At 42.6% G+C, this 26,954-nt stretch overlaps 1 protein-coding gene across 5 annotated transcripts in view; it reads left to right on the forward strand.

Annotated features, from left to right (window-relative positions):
* Window positions 1-26,954, forward strand: part of hivep2a (HIVEP zinc finger 2a) — a 125,110-nt gene that overhangs the window by 90,597 nt on the left and 7,559 nt on the right. For 4 of the 5 annotated variants that reach the window (XR_012049305.1, XR_012049306.1, XM_072912212.1 and 1 more), the window contains exons 4-15: window positions 12,583-12,631; window positions 12,711-13,917; window positions 14,171-16,026; window positions 16,125-16,388; window positions 16,484-16,652; window positions 16,726-16,798; window positions 16,871-18,455; window positions 18,527-18,684; window positions 20,099-20,274; window positions 20,442-20,543; window positions 20,624-21,422; window positions 26,277-26,382. Coding sequence is in view for 3 of the 5 variants with exons in the window: in XM_072912212.1 (XP_072768313.1) it covers window positions 12,921-13,917; window positions 14,171-16,026; window positions 16,125-16,388; window positions 16,484-16,652; window positions 16,726-16,798; window positions 16,871-18,455; window positions 18,527-18,684; window positions 20,099-20,274; window positions 20,442-20,543; window positions 20,624-21,422; window positions 26,277-26,382 (6,285 nt within the window). In the remaining 2 variants the exon portion in view is untranslated. The remainder of the gene's footprint in view (window positions 1-12,582; window positions 12,632-12,710; window positions 13,918-14,170; window positions 16,027-16,124; window positions 16,389-16,483; window positions 16,653-16,725; window positions 16,799-16,870; window positions 18,456-18,526; window positions 18,685-20,098; window positions 20,275-20,441; window positions 20,544-20,623; window positions 21,423-26,276; window positions 26,383-26,954) is intronic. The other variant, XM_072912213.1, reaches the window with a different exon arrangement.

Raw genomic sequence — 26,954 nt, forward strand, 5'->3', positions numbered from 1 at the left:
CGCCTTCTGTCTTCCATTGTTCCCACGCAGTTAGCAGTCTAGCTTCGAATGCCCTGTTGACACCAATATCTAGCGGCTGGAGGTCTTTTGTCAATCCACCCGGAATGACGGCGAGTATTGAATTACCCGGTAAGCGTGTCAGCGTGTCTCTCAATGTGCTGTTATGAGCTAGCAAATATAACAACTACACTACCCAGCATGCAACGATAGTTACGAGCATGCGCGGTAGCCCTGAGAAGTTCCCACGCAGTTAGCAGTCTAGCTTCGAATGCCCTGTTGACACCAATATCTAGCGGCTGGAGGTCTTTTGTCAATCCACCCGGAATGACGGCGAGTATTGAATTAAGCGTGTCAGCGTGTCTCTCAATGTGCTGTTATGAGCTAGCAAATATAACAACTACACTACCCAGCATGCAACGATAGTTACAAGCATGCGCGGTAGCCCTGAGAAGTTCCCACGCAGTTAGCAGTCTAGCTTCGAATGCCCTGTTGACACCAATATCTAGCGGCTGGAGGTCTTTTGTCAATCCACCCGGAATGACGGCGAGTATTGAATTAAGCGCGTCTCTCAATGTGCTGTTATGAGCTAGCAAATATAACAACTACACTACCCAGCATGCAACGATAGTTACGAGCATGCGCAGTAGCCCTGAGAAGCGATGTTGTATGCTGGGAGTTAGAATGTGGTTATGAGCACGCTGTGAGAAAACGTTGAGAACTCAGTTAACACGCCTCGTCTGCATTATTTATAATTAGACAGACAACACACTTAATAGGAGCCATTTGGGGTCTTTACATAAACACACAAATGGAAATGAAACGTCACATATCCCAGCATGCACCGCGCGCTTCTTCTACGGGGAAAAAAGATGGCGGCTGTTTACCGTAGTTGCGAGACCTAAACTTTATGAAAATGAATCGTAATAAAGCGCACCGGGTTATAAGGCGCACTGTTAGCTTTTGAGAAAATTTGTGGTTTTTAGGTGCGCCTTATAGTGCGGAAAATACGGTAATCAAATATAAGCAGCCATGAAAGGATAAGTATTTGCTGTGCACTAAAGCGGCTGTTTAATTTACATGGTGGCACTTAATTTTATCTTGCACTTGTGTTACTGTGGTGTTATACCACCTCTGCTTGATGCACAGCTTGCTTTTCTCTGTATTTTATTGTTGTTACCTGAGCAACCAGTAAATACATAGTAGCTTTTCCAAACATGTTTTGTTTACATCCTTTTGTAAAGTTTATGGATTGCATTGCCTTGAAAATATTAGTATAGTTCTACTATTTGCTCATAATTAATACTTGAACCGCCTGTTTTGTATGTGTCTATTTAAAAAATAAACACATGACATTATTCTGGCATGATACATGATCCATTTATTTTTTTTCACCTTGCAAAGTTTCCATCTGCATCGAATGGCATCAAATCCTAAGTATTGTTAGTGAATCGTATCGTAACCCATGTATCTAGAAGTGAAGTGAGTTATATTTTGGAGCACTTTTCTCTAGCGACTTAAAGCGCTTTACATAGTGAAACCCATTATCTACATCTTTAATCTACAATAAAACCAGGAACCCTCAAGTAGCTGGCACGGCCACTCTACCATCCGAGCCACACCACCCCAAGGTACATACACACAATATATATATATATATATATATATATATATATATATATATATATATATATATATATATATATATATATATATATATATATATGTATATGTATATGTATATGTGTGTGTATACATACATTATGTATATACACACATACATACATTATGTATATACACACATACATATATATATATACACATACATATACCGGTACTGTATATATATATATATATATATATATATATATATACACACATACATACAGGACTGTCTCAGAAAATTTGAATATTGTGATAAAGTTGTTTATTTTCTGTAATGCCATTAAAAAACAAAAATGTCATACATTCTGGATTCATTACACATCAACTGAAATATTGCTAGCCTTTTATTATTTTAATATTGCTGATTATGGCATACAGCTTAAGAAAACTCAAAAATCCGATCTAAAAAAATTGGAATATTTCCTCAGACCAAATAAATTAGAACAGCAAAACAAAATCAAACATTTGAAAATGTCAATTAATACACTCAGTACTTGGTTGGGAATCCTTTTGCACGGATTATTGCATCAATGCGGCGTGGCATGGAGGCAATCAGCCTGTGGCATTGCTGAGGTGTTATGGATGCTCAGGATGCTTCAATAGCGGCCTTTAGCTCATTTGCATTATTGAATCTGGTGTCTTTCAGCTTCTTCTTCACAATACCCCACAAATTCTCTATGGGGTTCAGGTCAGGGGAGTTGGAAGGCTAATCGAGGACAGTAATGCCATGGTCAGTACACCAGTTACTGGTGGTTTTGGCACAGTGGGCAGATATAGATATATATATATATATATATATATATATATATATATATATATATATATATATATATATATATATATATATATATATATATATATATATATATATATATATATATATATATATACCAAGACACAGGATTGGGTTTGCAAAAAGCCGAAAAGGGCATTTATTGCACAAGTCTTTGTAGGAAGGGCAGGGTGTGGATGTATCAAACTTAAAGTGTCCATTAACAAACATAACATAAATATCTCCCATCCGGGGCTCTCAATCCTTCACACAGCACACTTCTTTACATCCATCCATCCATCCATCCATTTTCTACCGCTTGTCCCTTTCGGGGTCGCTGGACCCTATCTCAGCTGCATTCAGGCGGAAGGCGGGATACACCCTGGACAAGTCGCCACATCATCACAGGGCCAACACAGATAGACAGACAACATTCACACTCACATTCACACACTAGGGCCAATTTAGTGTTGCCAATCAACCTATCCCTAGGTGCATGTCTTTGGAGGTGGGAGGAAGCCGGAGTATCCGGAGGGAACCCACGCAGTCACGGGGAGAACATGCAAACATGTCGTAGGTAATTGCCTATCAAACAAGAGAAAACATAATATCAGAAAACATTTCCCTAATAATGTAATTAATGGGGAAATAGTGGATTGCTCACTTACCGCCTGATGCACCTGCCTTGACACAGAGGAGAGCCAGACCTGAATGAGGCAGAGTTAAGAACAGTTTGTAGTTGGGCCCCACCTGGCCGCACAGCTGGTGGAACTTCAGGCTGATTAAGCAGGTACAGGGGAATGTACCGCTCCTCGATGATGCGGCCAAGGCAGGGGCGTTGTCCTCTGTGTTCCACTCTGCCTCCATGCCCTGGCTCCTCCCCTGTGAGGTGCCTACCTGTCAGGCGGTGCTTGAGTGAGACTCCACAATATATAGATATGGGATATAGGAATGGCTAAATCAGGCTAGAATTAAGGTTTTAGAATGGCCTTCCTAAAGTCCTGACTTAAACGTGTGGACAATGCTGAAGAAACAAGTCCATGTCAGAAAACCAACACATTTAGCTGAACTGCACCAATTTTGTCAAGAGGAGTGGTCAAAAATTCAACCAGAAGCTTGCCAGAAGCTTGTGGATGGCTACCAAAAGCGCCTTATTGCAGTGAAACTTGCCAAGGGACATGTAACCAAATATTAACATTGCTGTATGTATACTTTTGACCCAGCAGATTTGGTCACATTTTCAGTAGACCCATAATAAATTCAGAAAAGAACCAAACTTCATGAATGTTTTCCAATCACTCTATCACAAAAAAATAAGAGCTGTAGAAAGTATTCGAAACTTTAAACCGCCATGACATTATGTCCTTTACAAGTGTATGTAAACTTCAGTGTTGGGTTAGTTACTGAAAACCAGTAACTAGTTACAGTTACTAGTTACTTTATTTCAAAAGTAACTCAGTTACTAACTCAGTTACTTAAACCAAAAAGTAATGCGTTACTGTGAAAAGTAACTATTTAGTTACTTATATATATTTTTTAATTTTTTTAAGGCCCCATTTAATGCCCTTTTAGCCTTCATTTCAGTACTGTTATTGCACTGGAGAATAATACAATCTGTTGATCAACTTGACATGCATTTGCATTACTGAACTCTGCTAAGCAATATGGTGTACATACACACAAAGACAAAGATATGTTTCAAAGGGCCAATTTGTTTTAGACCAGAACAAATTGACAAAACTATTTTAAATAGCTGCAACATAACATACATAAGTAACAAACAGCATAATAACAACATAGCTGTAAACCAAGAAAGGCACACTACATACATAAAGCCTAACCAGGCGTTTTTCTATCTCAAGGAATTCTGAAATAAAATCATGTCTGAAGCCCAGAACACTCTACACATTTCCCCACTTAGTTTAGAGAAAAGGAAATATTAGCCTGGCCCACTAGTATCCCTCTTAAGGTTTGTGAACTTTATAGTCTAAACATTTAGAGTGATGTGATAATCAAACACTCTAGAAGTCTAGAATGAAAGAGTATATAAGAGAATTGACAGAGTGTGTGTACCTTCAGTGTGCAGTGCATTGTTAAAATCCAGCCGCTGTTGGAGGTGGAGGTGAAGTGTGTCTCTCTTTACTAGCTTTGTCGAAGCATGTTGTTTTTGTAGCTGTTTCAGTATATTTGAATTGCGAGGATAGGATCTTTGATCCAAGACACAACTTACATTCAACTAAAATGTTCTTTTCTTTGTGGTCCATAAAGAAACGTACTGAAAATATCTCCATTTTAAGAAACTCTGCTTCGGGGTTCGCCATGACGTCTTGTTAGTAGACACAGACACGCCCCCTCCCTCCCACACACACACATACACACACAGACAGCGCGCGGCGCGTCTCTTCCTTGTCGCCTCTTCCGCAGCGCTGCAATAAAACACTCAGATCTTCTCAGTTTCTAGCCGATACTACATAAAAAATAGCGCAAAATAATGCAGTAACGCATCATGTAGTAACGGTAACTAAGTTACTGAATATAAAAAATAACGCGTTAGATTACTATTTACCGCCGATAGTAACGGCGTTACAGTAACGCGTTACTTTGTAACGCGTTAGTCCCAACACTGGTAAACTTGTATATAAAATAAAACAATAATATAATTCAACTTTTGATCGCGACTGTATACATATATATATACATATACACAGTATATGTGTGTGTGTGTGTGTATGTATATATATATATATATATATATATATATATATATATATATATATATATATATATATATATATATATATATAAGTGTATGTATGTATGTGTGTGTGTCTTGTATTTCTACCCTTCTTGAGACATCAACAAGGAAAAGTACCTTCCATATGAGGACCGGTGAAGACGTTCGGACATAAATCATGGTCCCAATACGGAAAACCATCGCATCGAATAGATAATGTCTCATTTGCACCCCTGATGGTGAAATCTATAAAAATTAGGGTGGTCCCAAAAAGGAGGGATTTTTGTGTCGGTTTTAAAAGTGCTCCCCCTCTGGTCAACATATGTAATGACAAGTGTGTGTAAGAAATTGAAATGCGCCCCCTTTGGCCAAAATTAATAAAAAAAAATAAATAAAAATATGTATATAGAGACATACTGCAATAACTTGAAGTAAATAATGACGATTGAAAACCAATTACAAAAAAAAAAAAAAAACTAAAATCAATCTTTTACTCACAATGTGTCGACTTTTTTCTTATAAAATTGGGAACAATTTCTCATATTCTTTCTGTTTCTGTAATATTGCAATATTTTCTCGTAAAATTATGACTTTTTAATGTAAAATGATTACTTTTTAATGCAAAATGATGACATTTGTCATATAATATTCTGACTTTTTTCACAATATTGCCAATTTTTTTGTTGTTCTTGTAAAATAGCGAAAAAAATAAAATTCCAATTATTATTATAATATTGCCAAAATGTCAAAGTCTTCTTATAAAATTGTGACTTTTTTCGAGTAAAATTACGACTGTTTTCATAAAATTGCCAAACTTTTGAGTTGTTCCAACTTTTATCATACTATTGCACAAATATTCAGTTTTTCTTGTAAAATTTTGGCTTGCGTTGAGTAAAACTACGACTTTTATTATAAAAATGCCAAATTTCTAAGTTTTACTTGTGAAATTTTTCTTGTGAAATTCCAACTCATTTTTCACAACAAGTTTTTTAAATATTTGCATAGTATGTATATATTATAAAATGCCTAAAGAGGTAGGCATTTTTCGAAGGTCTCAAGAAGGTAACAAATACAAGAGTGTAAATGTGTGTGTGTGTGTGTGTGTGTGTGTGTGTGTGTGTGTGTGTGTGTGTGTGTGTGTGTGTGTGTGTGTGTGTGTGTGTGTGTGTGTGTGTGTGTGTGTGTGTGTATAAATGTGTATGTCTGTGTGTGCGTTCGTGTATATATGTATATATATGTGTATATTTGTGTGTGTGTGTGTGTATATATATAATAAATATATATATATATATATTAGTTATATATATATATATATATATATATATATATATATATATATATATATATATATATATATATATATATATATATATACTGTATATATATATATATATATATATATATATATATATATATATATATATATATATATATATATATATATATATATTAGGAGTGTGCATCTTGACCTTAAATGGCGATCTGATATGCATTTTGGTACACGGGTTACAATACAATTCACTAACAATACTTTTTAAAACATTACGATTCGATGCGATACGATTCAATGCCACTCGAGGCAAATGGAAGCTTTGCATGTTGAAAAAAAACCTAAATGGATCATGCATCATGTCAGAATAATATGTGTTTAATTTTTAAATAGACACAGACAAAAAAGGCTTTTCCTTTATAAATTGCTAGCTAATAGCTAAGAGCAATCAAACAGTTCAGTGCATTGTAATCCATAAACTTAAAGATAAGAAGATGTAAACAAAACACTTTTGGAAAAGCTACCAGGTATTTACTGTTGTTTGCTCAGGTAGAAACAACATACTTGCCAACCCTCCCAAATTTTCCGGGAGACTCCCGAATTTCAGCGCCTCCACGTAAATTAAACATAAGCTTTAGTGTAAAAGCTCAAATACTTTTCATAGTGCCATTGTGCTGGTTACTGGGCAGCTAGGTCTTTATCTTCAGCACAATGAACAGTGTAGTAGATGTTGTGATTACCTCGCTAAGTTGGGGCTGGAGGTCTTTCAAATCAATGACCTTGTCTCGCCAAATGGTAGCTCTGCTAGCATTAGCATCCCTAGCTCCCACATTGCCCGCTTGAGATTTGTCGTGCTGCCGCTACTTTATCGCTGCTTTCCAACATTACATATGGCCATACTTTTATCCAACTGACCATCCCTAAAAAAAAATTAAACGTTTATCACACTTTAGATGTAATATTCGGGGGTGCATTGTCTGTAACTCTTTCGGTGCTATCTGCCATGTTGGCCTGTTGCTGTCAGTCACAAACGAGAACATTACTCTCGTATTACGTCATCACAGAAGTCTCGTAAGGTTAGAGCAAACATATTTTGTAGCAGAGGTCCAATCAACCGATTCATGACTTTCCAACCGGATATTGACCGATCCATACTAGATATAGATCGATCCAGAGTCTCGCCAAACGATGTAATCATATCTCTAAAGTAAAAATAGGTTTTTGATTTATACCGATTATTTTTTACACCCCTAGTATATATATATATATATATATATATATATATATATATATATATATATATATATATATATATATATATATATATATATATATTAATATGTATGTATGTATGTATGTACGTGTATATATGTGTGTATAAAAATGTGTACACATCTGTGTGCGTATATGTGTAACTATATATGTATATGTGTGTGTGTGTGTGTGTGTGTATGTATATATATATATATATATATATATATACATACATATATATTTGTATATGCACAGTATACATTTTTGTGTACATATTTATATATATATCCATCCATCCGTTTTCTACCGCTTGTCCCTATATATATATATATATATATATATATATATATATATATATATATATATATATATATATATATATATATATATATATATGTATGTGTGGGGGGAAAAAAAATCACAAGACTATTTCATCTCTACAGGCCTGTTTCATGAGGGGGGTACCCTCAATCGTCAGGAGATTTTAATGGGAGCATTCGCATACCATGGTTTATATAGGGCACAGAGTGGGTGGGTACAGGCTGGCCTAGGGGCGTGGTGATTGGTTCATGTGTTACCTAGGAGGTGTTTCCGTCTATGGCGGCATGTTGTTACAATTTCGCTGCGCTTGTTGAGGGATGACAGGTCTGGACGGTAGATAATAAACAGTTTCTCTTTCAAGCATAGGTTGCATCTTTTATTACCACTATTGTAAGGTGTGCTGGATGCAAGAATTTGCCATGTTATTGAATATTCAACATTATTGTCTTTGAGGTCCCAAATGTGTTTGCTGAATTCTGTGGTATTTCGCAGGTTTTTGTTCCTGAAAGAAGCCTTGTGGTTGTTCCATATGGTTTTGAATTCACCCTCGGTTAATCCTACATATGTGTCGGATGTGTTAATGTCCTTGCGTATTACCTTAGATTGGTAGACAACTGATGTTTGTAAGCATCCCCCGTTGAGGGGGCAATCAGGTTTCTTTCGACAGTTACATGCTTTGTTGGTTTTGGAGTCGTTCTGACTGGGGGTCGACGGCTCATTTGCAATTGTTTTGTTGTGGTTTGACATGATTTGTCGTATATTGTTCATGCAGCTGTAGCTCAATTTGATGTTGTTCTTGTTGAATACTTTTCTTAGGTTGTTGTCTTTGGGAAAGTGTTTGTCAATCAGGTTGAGGAATTTGTGTCCAATGTTCGTTGAGACGTTTTTGCTGTATGGGGGGTTGTACCAGATGATGCAGTTTCGTTTTCTGTTCTTTTTTGGCTGGTTTCCTGGCGTGGGTTCATAGGTGAGGGTGAAATTGTATCCGCTTTCATCAAGGGCTTTTTGGTACGGGGGGGTTGCTTGGTCAAATTCAGCTTTGCTAGATGACAGCATCGATAGCCTTTTATTGATTCCGGTAGGTATTCTTTTCGTGGTGGTGGGTGGATGGTTGCTGTCATGGTGCACGTATTGGAGTGTTGTGTTGGGTTTCGTGAATGGTTGGTAGCTGTTATTTCTCAGGTTGAAAGTGACGTCAAGAAAGTTGACGGTTTGCTTGTTGGCTTCAATCGTGATCCGTAGGCCGTTCTCTTTGAAAATTTGGCATATGCGCTTCTTGGTATTCTCGCTGCTCCTTGGCGAGGCGCGACACACTGCCAGTCCGTCATCACGGTAAATACCAAGGTTCAGATTGAGGCTAGCGAGCTGGGAGAGGAGGAAACTCCCAACGAGTTCACACGTTTCTGCTCCGTCAAAACTTCCCATAGTGACGTCAAATGTTGCATTGTTCTTTTTTTGCCATGGTGTACTGTTGTGGATGAGAATGGAGTTTTTTGCGTGGATGATGATGTTTCTTTCGTTGCCTGTGATTGAGTCGTAGTCTGAGGCGAAGTCTAGTGCTTGAGTCAGTAGGTCTTGCGTGATGGAAGGGTAAAATTCCTCGATATCAAAGGAGATAAAGTTGTGCTGTTGTTTGTCTTGGATGTTGTTGAACCATTTGATTACTGCTGCTGTATTTCTCCATTGGTTGAGTGGTGTTTTGTCCTTGATTTTTGTGTTGACTCTGTCCAGGATTATTTTGCTGATTTTTCCTATTTCAGATTTAGTTGGGTTTATTAGTCGGCATGTTGGGTTATTTGCGAAGTTGGGTTTGTGATCCTTCAATGTGATGAAGGCTTCCTTGTTGGCTGTGGCGTCCACCCTGTCCTCAATGTCCAGTTCAGCCGCGATCCTTTTATTTTCCAGGTGGATGTTCTGTAAGGTATTGGGTTGCGCTTTTTTGTATGATTTGGTGATGCTTCTGTCCAGTAAGGTGTGGTGTTCTGGTATGTCCATTCTGTAGAAGTTTGTGGTTTTATCGGCAGCTATGATGAGGTTGTTTACTTTCTTGATGCGCTCCTTGTCATTTTTCAGCTTGGTGAGGAGTGGGTTGCGGATTGGCTTGAATTTGACTGATTGTATCATTTTGAGCATGTCGTTCTCAAAATCCTTTAGTTCCTCAACTGTGGGTGGGTTCTTGGTAGATTTGAATCCGTAAGTTTCCTTTTGCATTCCTTTTGTTTCAGGGTGGAGGAAAAAATGTGCTTTCCACCGCATCCTTCTTAGGAAGTGTTCCGTCTTTTCTATGAGCCTTAGCTTGTAGTCATTCTGCGCGGGTATGGGAATGTTCTTCGTGGAGTAGTCGATGTTGAATTTTTCCATTTCTGATCGTCGTACAGTGCTCAACAAATGTCAATTTGTCATCAGTTGTCTACCAATCTAAGGTAATACGCAAGGACATTAACACATCCGACACATATGTAGGATTAACCGAGGGTGAATTCAAAACCAGATGGAACAACCACAAGGCTTCTTTCAGGAACAAAAACCTGCGAAATACCACAGAACTCAGCAAACACATTTGGGACCTCAAAGACAATAATGTTGAATATTCAATAACATGGCAAATTCTTGCATCCAGCACACCTTACAATAGTGGTAATAAAAGATGCAACCTATGCTTGAAAGAGAAACTGTTTATTATCTACCGTCCAGACCTGTCATCCCTCAACAAGCGCAGCGAAATTGTAACAACATGCCGCCATAGACGGAAACACCTCCTAGGTAACACATGAACCAATCACCACGCCCCTAGGCCAGCCTGTACCCACCCACTCTGTGCCCTATATAAACCATGGTATGCGAATGCTCCCATTAAAATCTCCTGACGATTGAGGGTACCCCCCTCATGAAACAGGCCTGTAGAGATGAAATAGTCTTGTGATTTTTTTTTCCCCACACATACATATATTGCGCTCTACTACGGTATCGAGCACTATTTTTTGGATAACCTTATTAAGACATATATATATATATATATATATATATATATATATATATATATATATATATATATATATATATATATATATATAGTAACAATAGCATGAATGGCCCTCCACTATTTAGTTGTAGTACTGGATAACCTATATTTTATGGTTGTTTCCTTTTGACACGAACCGTTCTATAGTTGTTGTGTACTGTGTTTGTATTAAGTATCAAATCTTGTTACGCTTAGTCAGTTTGACCCATAATGTCCAAGTGGAATATATTTCAGCGTTCAGAATGCAGCTGTACTTACACTTTATTACATAACAAGTTCAGTAGCCTAGTATAGACTCAGACTCAGACAAACTTTAATGATCCACAAGGGAAATTGTATGGTACTTAAACAGGAAGTTGATGAGGCTAAAAGAGGAAGTGGTTAAAATAGCTTGTTGGTGCACCTGCTGCTGCATGGACACCTACAGTGCTTAGTGCACACCTCCAGACCTGCACAAAGAAGAACACACACAACAGGTTCTACCTTTGGTCAGTGTGGAGGAAGTCTTTTAGGTCACTCAGATGCCATGTGACGCCTCCATCAAGCCCAAATGTTACATTTTTGTCATTACCATCAACACACAAACACACATCAATTATGCTGTTTGTGTGTGTGTGTGTGTGTGTGTGTGTGTGTGTGTGTGTGTGTGTGTGTGTGTGTGTGTGTGTGTGTGTGTGTGTGTGTGTGTGTGTGTGTGTGTGCGTCAAAAAAGAAAGACAAAACGACCCAAAGTTTACATTCCTGCTTTGAAGTATACAGTATGTTTTCATCGAGAGCTATTTTAGAGCCTGCATTGGTCCCCCAGACGCTCACGTCACCAACAGTTTGTTTATGTGTGTGTGTGTGTGTGTGTGTGTGTGTGTGTGTGTGTGTGTGTGTGTGTGTGAGAGAGAGAGTGAGAACAAAACTAAAACGCATCTTCAGCAGGTGTGTGTCTGTGTGTGCTTGTCACATTTTGGTGCAGTTATTAAGAAGCCACATCCAAACACAACACTCTGGACACTTTATTAGTACACCACTAAGTGAGCAACATGATTGTGTTTATATCTTAGAAACACCACTCAAGACATATCTTGTATGCTTTTTTTATTTACTTTTTCCAGCTGTACCGGTGGTTGTGTATGTATGTATATGTGTGTGTATACGTCAGTCCTACCTTTTAGCATAAAAAAGTGAGGAGGTGAAGGTGCTGGAAGGGCTGATTTTTGCTCTATAATTGCCTTTTTGGCCACCCACAGACATGATGACATGCCAGCGTCACTTCCGCTGTGCTATTTATACCAACCTTTGTGTCTTTTTAGGAACAGCGTGGGTATGCTGTGCACCAATGAGTCATTGAGTGGAGGGAGGGAGTTAGAGAAGGAGGCGTGTGGGCGGGGGAAGTGGCGGAACAGGCAAAAGCACAGATGGATGCTCAAAAAAATAACGAGGCAGAGACGCCAACATTTGCAAAGTGGTTCTTGACAACATAATGAGTCTTTGTGAGGTGACATACTGTTGTCATCAGGAACATTTGTAAACTAAATATCTTGTTTTGTTTATTGCAGGTGCCAGTAAGCGTTGAAGCCACAAAAGATCTACAAGCACATCAAACAAGTTAGTATTGAAACCAGCTAGCTATAGCTTTGAAATTATTTCCACAATTTCACATTTCTTCTTGTTCTTCCCCACCCAGATCAACCTTCAAATGAACTGAAGTAAAAAAAAAAAAAAAAAGACAAAATGGGAAAAGGAAACATCTGACCTTTTCTATCTCCAAGCAAAGTCTTTCAGCAATGGCAGGCGTCAGATGTTTGGTTAGCATGGCTGGTAGATTTAGGACTTGGTAAACCTCTAGGAGTCGTCCTCCCATCTCCCGTCTGCTGCCCCTTCACGCTTCTCCCCAATGGAAGCTCGCAAGTCGGCTGCTGATGAGCAGAAATGCCCAAGAAAGGACACTGTCACAGAGAAGACCCCTCTACAAAGAAAATGGGCATCTGAGCCTTCTGCGACTGCCAAACAAAGCACTTTTGCTGATCCTGGGGCACAACACTGCGAAAGTTTGCCGTGCGGTGCCAACACAGTATCAGCTCCCCAACACAAGTACTCAATCACAGGGAATTCTGGGAAAGTGCAATCTGGACCCTCTGCCATTAGTGCAGTAGGAGGCCAACTATCTCAAGATCGCCAAGGGTCCTTTGCACAGGGCTTTCCAGGAAGCTACCCCTACCAGCTGGGCCAGCCTTACCCTCAACATCCCCAGACTGAGCGCTTACTCTCGGGAGCCAAACCTCAACCAGGACTAGAGCCACACGCCTGGCCCTTTGTGGGTCAGCTGCCTTCAGATGATATGTACCCCATAGGACACCCGGGACACACTCACTCTCATGGAGCTGGGGCGAGGGCAGAGAAGTTCCCCCGGCAAAAATCTCCCAGTTTACCTAGCTCTTTCAGAACATACTCACAGTCAGGATCGGCGCCAGGAGAAGAGGTCTATGGAAGAAAAGAGCAGAAGGCCAAAAAACCCGGAAAGTATATTTGTTACTACTGTGGCCGTGCCTGCGCCAAACCTAGCGTCCTGAAGAAGCACATCCGCTCCCACACGGGCGAAAGGCCGTACCCTTGTGTTCCCTGTGGCTTTTCTTTCAAAACCAAGAGCAACCTTTACAAACACCGCAAGTCCCACGCTCACGCCATCAAAGCCGGACTTGTTCCCTTTTCAGACCTTGTCATGTCCCGCAGCAGGGATATGGACCAGGCATCTCCAGTGGGTGAGGCGGAGGTCCACTCTGATGGAGAACAGAGCACCGACACAGACGAGGAAGTTGTGGAAGGGTCCACCATGCTGATGGACAAAGACAGATCCACCACACAGATCTGCTTTGAAGTTGACAAGACTACAGGTAAAATGTTGTTTGTCTTTTAAAGAAATAAAATATTATGACATAGTTTGTTTGCAACTTCCTGATTGCATTTGTAAACAAAAAAAACGCATCAGTAATCGGTGTCGCATCTCATTTGATATAAAAAATGTGTCGTTAGATTCAGGTTGTGCACGTGGGCATTCCCACACACAGAACTAGGACTTGGTTTTATTGGTTACGTCACACTAGTGCTCTTACATGTGCACCATGTCCTCCTTGTATTTGTGGCTAGGTGGTGCAGAGCCAGCCTATGCAGACTCAGCTGAAGATCAGTTTGTGGGCTCCATTAAAGTGCCTATCCTTATTGTTCCCAAGTCTGGAGGCGTCCCGTCCACAGGGATGGAGTGCCTGCCTTTCCAGGACATTAAAGGTTCCCATGCCATGATGACGTCTCTGGCTGGGAGAAGAGGACGTTCACTGGACGATTCCCACTCAGTCAAGCCAAGTTTGGCCCTGAGACTGCATGACAAGAAAGGCCAGGATTCTGACTCTGCTGCCTCCCAGTCATTGAACCTCCTCAGTCCTCACAGCAAAGGCAGCACAGACTCAGGCTACTTTTCACGATCTGAGAGTGCTGAGCAACAGATCAGCCCTCCAAATACAAACGTTAAAACATATGAGGAGATTATGTTTGGTCGGACCTGGTATTACCGCCCCAACTCCAGATCAAGGGAGTCTATCAATGTGGCAATGGCTGGGGCAGACGTTAGAAGCCTGGCTAGCCTCAAACAACCAGGTGTAGTTCTGGACTTGGGAAAGATCTCTGAAGATCATATCTGTTTTAGGGGGGACATCGGGATGTCTGGAGATTCTAAACATTATCCGACTGGCCCGAGTCAGAGCAGTACAGGACTTCTAGAGCCTCCATCAGATTCCGGGCACCTAATCAGGAGCAACTCCATGCCGACATCATCTCCTCCAAACCTCAGCCTTCCTCCAGGAATACGAGGCAGCCATTCCTTTGATGAGATGATGACATCGGATGATGTGTTTTACCCACCTGGATTGCGTCGACTCCGAAGACAGGCTGCAATTGAACTTTCAGCCCACGAAGCACACATAGGAGATGCTGAGGGCTATGGACACATGCCCAAGAACTTCACTTCATCCCTCGCTAAAAAGATCAATGAGCGCAGTCCTGCAGTCCCAGACCATTATGCCTATACTGCATATGGCACTAAAGTAAGCATGTCTGATATAGCCACCAGAAAGAGGAGGAAAGAGACGAGTGTTGGGGATGAAGAAGACAGTCCTGGTCACTGTGACAGTAGTTGCAGTGGCTCAGTCGAGATATCCGGAGACTACGGCAGTTTTGACGGCTCCAGAGCCACCCCAACAGGGAAGGGCTCTCTTCACAGTGCTCATAGCCAGTCAGACAGCTTTGATACATGTGCTAGCATGTGCTCAGAAGACATAGCTTTATTCACTGACGCTGAATGCAGGAAGGCAGCTGGAAACGTCATATCAGTCATCCAGCACACTAACTCTGTCAGTCGGCCAAATTCCTTTGAGAAGTCAGAGTCCTTCGAGCAGTCAGGATATCATCCCTCAGCCCCATCTAGCCAGTATTCTGAACAGTCTGACTCTGACATTTTTGAAGATGCTTTGAGTCCAGAGTCGGCCATGCTGAGGACAGAGAGCATGGATCAGCAGCCGCAGAGTGACAGTGACTTGGCTTCCTTCTCGTCTTCATCAGCAGCAGCTTCACCCGGGCAGCCTTATCACATCCCGCACAAACTTGTCCGTCAACCCAACATCCAAGTTCCCGAGATCAGGGTGACGGACGAGAAAGATGCAGAAGCTTCAATGGCCAGGGATCAGCAGAAGCATCAGCCCCACGTAGAAGAATTCCAGCTGCCACAGAGGAGCGACACTCTGGCACAAATGCCTTCAGAAAAGCTCCCGCCAAAGAAGAAAAGATTGCGTCTTGCTGACATAGACCACTCGTCTGGGGAATCCAGCTTTGAGTCCACTTGTACCAGCCTGTCTCGCAGCCCAAGTCAGGAGAGCAATTTGTCCCACTCCTCTTCCTTCTCTATGTCTTTTGACAGGGACGAAGGTCTCAAGTCGGTGTCACCCACCAAACAGGTACATGTTCACCTTATCCCCTTCCACTGATCCAAAATGGACCAAACCAATATATTTTAATGTTGTGATTTGAAACGTGTGATATTTGTGTGATTAAGACCCAGGAGGACTGTGCCTCGGTGGGGGGAGGTAAACCATCTGAGTTCCTGACAGTGCCCGGCAGCGGTCATTCCATCCACCAACAACAGAGGGAGATGCGCAGGTCCTCGTCGGAACAGACGCCATACTCTCTTCCTTCAGACTTGCCAGAAATGCGCAGCAAGTCCTTCGATTATGGAAACCTGTCACCCTCCAGACAGGGAGAGCTCTACACCAGTGGCTCCGGCTTAAAGGAGCGCCGCCGTGGCTATCTTGTCCGACAGGTAGAACAAGGGATTTTTTTGTGTGACCCTTGACTAGTCACTCAGTTATTGCCTGAAATCTTAAAAACATGTCACTAACTCATCAACTCATGCAGGCTTCACTGAGCGTATATCCAGAGGCAGTCACCCAGGAACTGGCAGTATCTGAGCTGTCAATAAAACAGGAGAGTGTTGAGCAAGGGGTGTGGCCTGGCCTGATAGGGCCAGCACATAGCATCAGCGACGCAGCTAGTAGAACCAAGAGACTTGGCAATTCTGTTGGTGGTAAGTTTTGTAAACAGACCTGAGATGTTTGTTTTAAAACTCTAGTCATCATGATTCAATTTTGATGTCATAGGAGTCCATCAGCAGCATGTCCTCCAACAGAGCATCAGTGAAGACAGTCTGCAAGACGAGCCTCACTATTCCAGGTCGGTCTTAGATCGTAAAACAGATTTTGGCTTTGATTTCTGCCATGACTTAATCCTTTATTTTTTAATTAGCTCCCAGCAACATCACCACCTGGTTCAGGGATCTTCATCTGAAGGAGAACATCCAGTCCATGCGATCATGAATAAGGAAGTCATCCAACAGAAGTTTATCTCTTGCCAGCAGTCTGCTGTGTTCCATAATAAGGAGGCCAGTCAGACATCAAGACAGCAGCTAACTCTGCAAGCATCCAACATCCAATCGCCGAGCGGCCTGCCTGGACACGGAACACTCCACAAACCTACCCAAGATCAGCTGCCCCATGATAGACAATCAGAACCTTCTTCCTTATTCCATCAGCAAAACCTGGTCTCTTATTCATTCAAATACTCCCTCCCCAACTCCAACACAACCTCTATGCCGCTACAGCAGATCCAACCCATCTTTGCCACCCAGAACCCAGGCTCCAATGCCTCTCTGCCTGGTCTGGTTGTTCCTGTGCGGGTACAAACCGACGTGCCATCCTTTGGTAGTGTTATGTATACCAGTGTTAGCCAGCTTATAGTGCACAGTCAGATGCCAGGCTTAGTTGGACAGAGCAGCATCAGTGACATGTCCCTTCAAGGTGGTGCTGTGACTGTCAGCCAATCGCCTGAAAAGCTCGGACGAGGTCCAAGCAGAGCAGGTTTCCACCTATCACACTTCCTGGGTCAGACAGATGGAATTGTGCTGCGCTCTCCACAATGGAGGTTTCCAGATTCTGGTCCAAACACAGGAATTCCTCTGTCGCTAACATCAGGTACCATATCCACCACGGACCCCTCGGGGTGCAGCATGGGAGGCAGCAAGAGGATGCTTTCTCCTGCCAGCTCTTTGGAGATCTTCTTTGTGACCAAGCAGCAGAAAAGGGTAAAGGAAGAGAGGATGTTTGGGCAGATGGTGAAGGAGATGAGCGCTGTCGAGCTGAGTGGAACCAACGGCAGCAACAAGCCAGAGAACAGTGAAGATGACTGTGAGAGGATGTCTTCTTCTCCTCCGCTGGGCAATTTCCCAGCTTCCAACACAATTGCCATTCCAGTCCGTTCTTCTGCACCCCACCAGCCTGACATGCCCTGCCCAGAGAGTTTTACCCCTCCTCTCCAGATTGTCACTGACTTTTCTCCTGCTTCATGCGACCGAGACTCTCCTGAAGAGCTTGATGTGGACGAGTCTAACATCAGCCCCCAATCCATGATCTCCTCCAACGGAGAAGATGCTGACACCTGCAAGCAGCCCACAGCCAGTGAAGTCCCAACAAGCAGCCAAAGGCCAGAAACGTCTAGAGCGGCGGGCCAGACATTGCTGCTTTCCGACATGGCCAACGTCCAGCAGTTTTTTCAGTTTCCAAGTCTGCGCACCATCAGTCGGGTTAGCTGGTGCTTCCTGAACTACACCAAGCCCAACAGCAGTCAAGCTGCCTCGGGAAGTTCCATCTACAGCTCATGGTGTGTGAGCTCCTACAACCCGAACCCTCTCAACTTGAGCACCAAGGCTGCGCTGGCCATGCTGAGGTCCAAACAGAGGACGAATACCCACCACCTGTACACCACGGCCGCCATGGCACCGCCCAGCTCAGGGAAGCTCGTGTCCTCGGTTGCATGGAAGCTGCGGTTTGATCAGGTATGCTCTACAAAGTTCAACAGTCATGTGAAAGACTACATGCAAAGACATACTCCTTATTATTGTGGCAGCTGAAGCCAGAACTGATGCCAGTCGATGTCAGAAATTTTGGAAGGAAGATGAAGGGAGTGGCCTCATGGGAGCGGTCCAAAGAGGAGCATGTGGACAAGGACGTCTCCATCAAGCCAACCTCCACCGAACCAACACGCATCAAGATCTTCGAAGGCGGGTAGGTCCAACACATAGACATCAAATCAATTAATATCTACTCTAATTCTTATTTCCTCATCTTTACTGCTTAATATTTTTGCAAAAACTTTGAAACATCTACATTAAGCACAACATTTTTGCAACTTTTTCTTTTGGAAGTGATCCAGGACTGTGTTAAAACACTCACATGGTATTGCAGCCGTATTGTGTCCTGTCCACTGTCGTGGGTTCACATTCTGCTGCCATCGGCCGAGTTCATCAATTGATGCAGCGTTAGAGTGCTTGCTAGCCTTTGACCATACTGGAAGCATTTTAAGAGGCCCGATGGTGCGTGACACGGTTTTTAAAGTCTTCTCTGGAGTCAACATGACTCAAGTCCACATCTGTCCCTTACGACATACATCCTCCACAGAAGAACATGTCCAAAAGGGAATTTGAATGTAAAAGCAAACACTCATTGGAGCATTCGAGATTATTCCTGCCAACTGTTTTTATTGCTGGGTAGGCACACTATGACCAACAAAAATAAACAAATAAATACAGCCGCGAAGAAGCTCGTCAAACAGAGAACAGGACACAGGAATATGCACACATAAACAAGGCGTACTGAACTGCACTGTTAAAAAAATCTTATGGTAAAAAACTGGCAGCTCATTCGCCAGAATTTTACCTTAAAATGTACGGTATTTTTTTACACTGAAAACAATACCACCTTTGAAAAATCTTAAGGTAAAAAACTGGCAGCTCGTTCACCATAATTTTACCTTAAAGTGCACAGTGTTTTTTACACTGAAAACGGTACCACTTTTATTTTTAAGGAACATTTCTGGAGACTGAGCTGCTAGATTTGTTTTACGAATAAATTTACAGTCGTTTTTAAAGTTTTTCAAGCACGTAGGAAGTAATTGTTGTAAACACAATAAGATGGAATCTTCGGTGTCCCAGGAACGTGTCACCACCATGATGCTTGTGTCCAAGACGAGTCATTATTCATATTCAAAGTTATTGCAACTGCGCGCACTTCTTACATCTCACGTCTTCTCACATCTGTCCAAAGACAACCTCGTCCTGGCACTCGTCAATGCACCTGACGTGTCCTTGGACGTTGCGCCGCTTGTTACCTGCCAACCAGACAGGAAATGGCTTTGTGTGTCAGCCACAGAAAGGAGACGAGAGTAACTGGCCTTATTGTTCTGGATGTTCCACATTTACCAGAACTGGACTCACATTTCCACCAATGACACAGGGGGCCTTTACGTTACAACTTTCAGATGCATGCTGACATTTTGCATTAAATCAGAATTACATCTTGGAAACATCTGTAAATTCATGGCTTTATCTCCCCGAGAAAGGAAGAAGAAGAACTAGAGAAGGAAACTTGTGTGACTGCTAAAGGAAATTCAAGTTACTCAATGACTGTGCTTGACTTCCAGGTACAAGTCCAACGAGGACTACGTTTACGTGCGTGGGCGGGGTCGGGGGAAATACATCTGCGAGGAATGTGGCATCCGCTGCAAGAAGCCCAGCATGCTGAAGAAACACATAAGAACGCACACCGACGTGCGGCCCTACGTATGCAAGTTCTGCAATTTTGCCTTCAAGACCAAAGGTGGGGCTTATTTCTCCCATTTCCACTGTATGTGACACATTAAATACTTTACTGTGTGTGTTTGTTTGTGTACCTGTGTGTGTGTGTGTGTGTGTGTGTGTGTGTGTGTGTGTGTGTGTGTGTGTGTGTGCGTGTGCGTGTGCGTGTGCCTGTGCGTGTGCGTGCAGGAAACCTGACCAAGCACATGAAGTCCAAAGCTCATCTGAAGAAGTGTCTGGAGTTAGGCATGTCCATGTCCTCTATGGAGGACGTGGAGGCAGAGGACGCAGGTAAAAAATGTCACCAAGCATCCGCCGTGTCCGTGATATGATGATCACTCAGCTAAAAGACACTTTTGTATGTCTTGTAGATGCGGGCGAGGAAGGTCGGAGCTCGTCGGACAAGATGGCAGTGCACCAATTCTCCGATGCAGACGACTCTGAGGGCGGCGAGGACGACGGGGATGACGATGAAGACGATGAGGACGACGATTATGACGGGGACGCCACCCCCAAGACGTGCTCGCGCTCCACCAGCCCGCAGCCTTATGCCCTGCCCTCCTTGTCAATCTCAGTCATGGCCGACTCCGACCCGTCGCTGCCCCTCCCTCAGCATTCCAACCCCCTGGTCCACAAGCCACCGCTGTTCGGCTACTTTACCACCGTGCCGAGCATCCGCATCACATCACAGGCTCCGCTCAGCGAGCTAGCTGACAGTGGGTGGATTCAAGAGGAGCACCGGCGAGGGATGCTGGGTAGCGGGCCTTCCTCCTCCATGGATGAAGAGGGGGATGCCTCACCGTCCTCTCGTCTGTCCTCGCCCGGGCTGGATTACTCCAGCTGCCCATCACCCATCTCGCCCGCCTCTTCTCCCTCGCCTCGCCAGTACCTGTCACCACATAGCGACCTCGAACCACGGACAGGACGCCTGTCTCCTCGGCAAGATGTCTCTCCTCTGCGTCATGTCTCCCCCAAGAGAGACATTGGGAGATATAGACGTGAGCTATCCCCCAGGAGAGGACATCTGTCACTTCTCTCGCCTCTCCCTCGCCCCACCTCCCCTGGCAGTAGGGACTACAAGCGTGAGCTGTCTCCGCGAGGACGCCACAAGGGGATAATGGGGTCGCATTCTCCTCGACGGGGTTTGCACCAGCACCTCCACCACCAAAGGTGAGATGCTTTGTCTATTATCATGTCTGCTGCGATATAGTCGTAAAACATGTGCAGCTCTGAAGTAGATTTTGCTAGAATGTGCTAGATCAGGGGTGTCCAAACAACGGCCCGCGGGCCAAATGCCACTGGCCGACATCTTCAGTTTGGCCAGCGAGACGTCATGAGTTTCATAAGGAATTTTACTCACAGGGAGCTTGCATTCATTATAAGAGTCTGACAAAAGGGGTTGGTGAAATTATGTCACCGTCAAGTAGACATTGTGAGAAATTCAGATCAATGAACTTTAAACTTGCTCTGATAAACAATGTGCACAGCATTCATCTATATGACCCAGCGCAAACAACATTCCCTAGTGATGATGCAAAAAAAAAAACTAACAGAAAAGGTCAACACACATGATCACACATAACACAACCTGCTCACTGAACTTTGTGGACATTATAAAAAACGTCCATGCATTATAAAAAATTCAAAATTACACCCATTTAAATCCATTACAAAGCATGATGGGAAAAATGCAAAACACTCTACACACATATCCATGTTTGGTGCATTTAGCTGCTTGATATTTCTGATGGATTACAAAACGTATATATATATATATATATATATATATATATATATATATATATATATATATATATATATATATATATATATATATATACACATATATATATATATATCAGTGACGTGCGGTGAGGTTCATGGCTGGTGAGGCACTGACTTCATCACAGTCAGATTTACAAACATATGAACCCTAAAGAGTATCTTATTCACCATTTGATTGGCAGCAGTTAATGGGTTATGTTTAAAAGCTCATACCAGCATTTTTCCCTGCTTGGCACTCAGCATCAAGGGTTGGAATTGGGGGTTAAATCACCAAAAATTATTCCCGGGCGCGGCGCCGCTGCTGCCCACTGCTCCCCTCACCTCCCAGGGGGTGATCAAGGGATGGGTCAAATGCAGAGGACAAATTTCATTACACCTAGTGTGTGTGTGACAATCATTGGTACTTAACTTAACTTTAACTTTACACATACAAACTGTAGCACACAAAAAAGCACATTTAATAAAAAAAACGTTATTATGGTCTTACCTTTACTTATAAATAAAGTCCATTCGCCGATGTTGTGCTGGATTAATGAACCCCCTGACGGGTGTGTTATATCAACTAAAGCCCTCACTTAAACTTTCCACGTGCAAGATTTAATCTATTTAAAAAAGTGTAACCGAGGGTTTATAAATGTCGCCTATACTGTATGAAACTACAAAATAACAAACACGGAGGCTCCAGTTTACACGAGGACCACTTTATTTACCTTCTTTCAAAGACCTATGCTCCACTACAACATGTCATCACTTCCGCTCTTGGCGCCTTCAAAATAAGAGCTCAAGGCATATACTGTATAACAGCGCATAACAGGAACATAACATCACAAATAGGAAAGCCCATAAAAATAGGTTACAAAAGTTATTTAATAAGAAGCCAAAAAGTGCAAAAACAATAATGTTCGTGTTGGAGGAGTTGTGAATTAGATACACCTGCAGACTGCAGGTGTACCTAATGTTGTGGCCCTGCAGTCATTCACAACTCCTCCAACACGAACATTATTGTTTTTGCACTTTTTGGCTTCTTATGAAATAACTTTTTTAAATAGATTCAATCTTGCACGTGGAAAGTTTAAGTGTGGGCTTTAGTTGATATAACAATTCTACGGCGGGGGTGCAGGAGGCGGGATTACTGGAGCCTCAGCCAGTGCATCTTTTGCAGCCGTTTTATGATCGCTCAGCACAAGAAATACGTTACACACATACAGTTGTTGACAAAATACACTGTACATTATATACCTCAGCTAACTAAACTATGGAAATGTATAATATAATTCATATAGCAATACAGTCTCACTGCACAGCAGGTCAGCAGTTAGCCGAGTCCGTCCATGTTGAGGCACTGAGTGACGTGCCTCAACTGGCTGCTGTTCACCGCACCGTCTCTTCTCAGTATTTGAACGGCAAATGTGAAAATTCAGCGATTTTGAATAAAAATAATCTAAAACTGGTGAAGTTAAATGGAAAATAACTTTATAGTATAATCACTGCATACATATAACAATTTAATTAATTTTTTTTCTTTTTACATTTTTTTTCTTTCCATGATGACACCTGCCTCTAGTGACTGCACGTCACTGATATATATATATATATATATATCAATCAATCAATCAATCAATGTTTATTTATATAGCCCTAAATCACAAGTGTCTCAAAGGGCTGCACAAGCCACAACGACATCCTCGGTACAAAGCCCACATAAGGGCAAGGAAAAACTCACCCCAGTGGGACGTCGATGTGAATGACTATGAGAAACCTTGGAGAGGACCGCATATGTGGGTAACCCCCCCCCTCTAGGGGAGACCGAAAGCAATGGATGTCGAGTGAGTCTGACATAATATTGTGAGAGTCCAGTCCATAGTGGATCCAACATAATAGTAAGAGTCCAGTCCATAGTGGGGCCAGCAGGACACCATCCCGAGTGGAGACGGGATGGTGTCGGGATATATATATATATATATATATATATATATATATATATATATATATATATCCATCCATTCGTTTTCTACCGCTTGTCCCTTTCGGGGTAGCGGGGGGTGCTGGAGCCTATCTCAGCTGCATTCGGGCGGAAGGTAGGGTACACCCTGGACAAGTCGCCACCTCATCGCATATATATATATATATATATATATATATATATATATATATATATATATATATATATATATATATATATATATATATATATATATATATATATATATATATGTATATATATATATATATATATATACATATATGGATATAAATCTGAAAGTATAGCTGTTGCTCCTCCACTTTGAGAGGAGCCAGATGAGGTGGTCAGGATGCCACCCGGACGCCTCCCTGGGTAAGTGTTTAGGGCACGTGTCCCGGCTGGCCTGGGAACACCTCGGGATCGTCGGGGAGGAGCTGGACGAAGTGGTTGGGGAGAGGGAAGTCTGGGCTGCCATGCTAAGGCTGCTGCCCCCGCAACCCGAACTCGAATAAGCGGAAGAAAATAGATTTATATATATATATATATATATATATATATATATATATATATATGCATACAGTATATTTATATATGTAAATATATGTATATTTATATATACGTTCCATATATATGCATATTTATAAGCATATATTATACTTTGACTCTCTCTCTCTCTCTCTCTCTCTCTCTCTCTCTCTCTCTCTCTCTCTCTCTCTCTCTCTCTCTCTCTCTCTCTCTCTCTCTCTCTCTCTCTCTCTCTCTCTCTCTCTCTCTCTCTATATATATATATATTAGAGATGCGCAGTTTGCGGGCACAACCGCGGAGTCCGCGGATTATCCGCGGATCGGGCGGATGAAATTTTAAAAAATTAGATTTTATCCGCGGGTGGGGTCGGGTCGGGTCGGGCGGTTGAAATAAAAAAAAATTAGATTTTAAATAGATTCAGGCGGGTGGCAGTTAAACCAATTCGGAAATATATATACATAGTTAAATGTTGTTACCCACATACGAAAAACGAGCAGGCACCTGCTGCATATGCCACAACAGAAGAAAAAAAAAAAAAGAGATGGACACTTTTACGGAGCGGAGAAGACCCCCGACGCCTCGACGGGGTCCGGGACCGAGGCCCCTTTCCCCGAGAGGGCCCCACCGGGAGCCGTAGCTGAGGCGATCCGCGAGAAGGGCCCGACGCACGTCCAGGGTCACCACCGCGCCCACCGCACCGACACACCGCCTCGTCCGCCTTCGCCGCGGCCGGCGTCACGCGCAGCAGGTAAGCAGCTTACCTGCCCGCCACCCCCGTGGCCGGGGGCTCGTAACAGGGGTCACTCCGCGCGCTCCGCCCGCGCAGCTTACCTACCCGCCACCCCTGTTGCCGGGGGCGCGTAACAGGGGTCACTCCGCGCGCAGTGCGCTCACGAAAGGGGTGGAGCTCACCCTGGTTGATATAGACAGCAGGACGGTGGCCATGGACGTCGGAACCCGCTAAGGAGTGTGTAACAACCCACCTGCCGAATCAACTAGCCCTGAAAATGGATGGCACTGGAGCGTTGGGCCCATACCCGGCCGTCGCCGGCAGCGAGACGCGCTTGGAGGTTTGCTCAGCGCGGCTCCCATATGATTGCGCACTGGTGTGCGTCTGGGTCGTGACAGCGTGGCACGCAAATGTCTGTGCTGCATTGAATCAGTCTCCTTTCTTTAACAGGCAAAAGCTTTATAACCTCACTAATGCCTTGCATCGTCTATATTAGATATATAACAACGGGCGGGTGCGGGCGGATGGCGGACGGGTGCGGTTCTGATCAAATGTTACATCGGGTGGATGGCGGATGGTTGACGACTTTCTGATGCGGTTGCGGATGAAATAATTGCCTATCCGCGCATCTCTAATATATATATATATATATATATATATAGTCAAAGTTTCTGTGGTTTATCCGTTATACAGTGCTCAATACTGGGGTAGAGCGGAATATACGTTAGATCAAGAAAAAAACACAGAAGCTATTTCATCCCTACAATCCTTTAAAATCCCCTGAATAGCAGGGGAAACCTGCGAAAAAGGCTTGTAGGGATGAAGTAGCCTCTGTTTTTTTCCTGACCTAACGTGTGTATATATATATATATATATATATATATATATATATATATATATATATATATAAACACACATGCAGTCGGCTTTCGCCCCTAGACCAAATTTTTTTAGCCCAAGTCAAAAAGTTTGGACACCCCTGTTCTAGATAGGTTGACATGACTCTCCTGTTGCTTGCAGCCAGCATAGTGCAGCACGAAGCTTGAAGTCAGCTCAACTCGCCGGGTTGCTGTGTCAGACGGAACTCTGCCCTCAAGGACGCCGCCAGGCTACAGACATAGACAGAGTGAGTCGCAAAGGCTTTGTCTCAAATGGAATACTTCCATCAGTGCACTTCAATAAGTATACTATGTGCACTGTGTATTTACAGAGTGTGACAGTTTAGTAATGTTCTAAAACCATCACTGTCCTTGCGCACCTACTGTATATAAAATCACTATCTTTACTTTTTTTTCTGTTCACTACTTTCCATCATTACGGGTTGATCCTCAGCCACCATTATTGCAAGTTAGCAGGTTCCGCTATGTTACCAAGATGGGGAATATTGGGGTGTTCTGAGTCTGCATTTGGTCTCACAATTTGAACACTTATGTACTCAAATAATAATTGTAAATATTCAAGTGCACCAATTGAGACACAGTCTGTCAGGATTGCTCCTCCTATGTTTGTGTTTTCCTGTGTTTGATGTTTAGTTCCTGTCCAGCGCTCTTATTTACTTCTTTTTTGTGTGTTAACGTGGTAACTTTATCCTTGTATCTGTGCGCTGTTTCTCTCACTTGCTGTTTGTTAGTGATCAATGGACTCATCTGTCTCTGGTAGCTAATCAAGAGGGTTTATATTCCAGTTCCACATGTCTCT

Source organism: Nerophis lumbriciformis, linkage group LG34 (assembly GCF_033978685.3).
Source record: "Nerophis lumbriciformis linkage group LG34, RoL_Nlum_v2.1, whole genome shotgun sequence".
NCBI lineage: Eukaryota > Metazoa > Chordata > Actinopteri > Syngnathiformes > Syngnathidae > Nerophis > Nerophis lumbriciformis.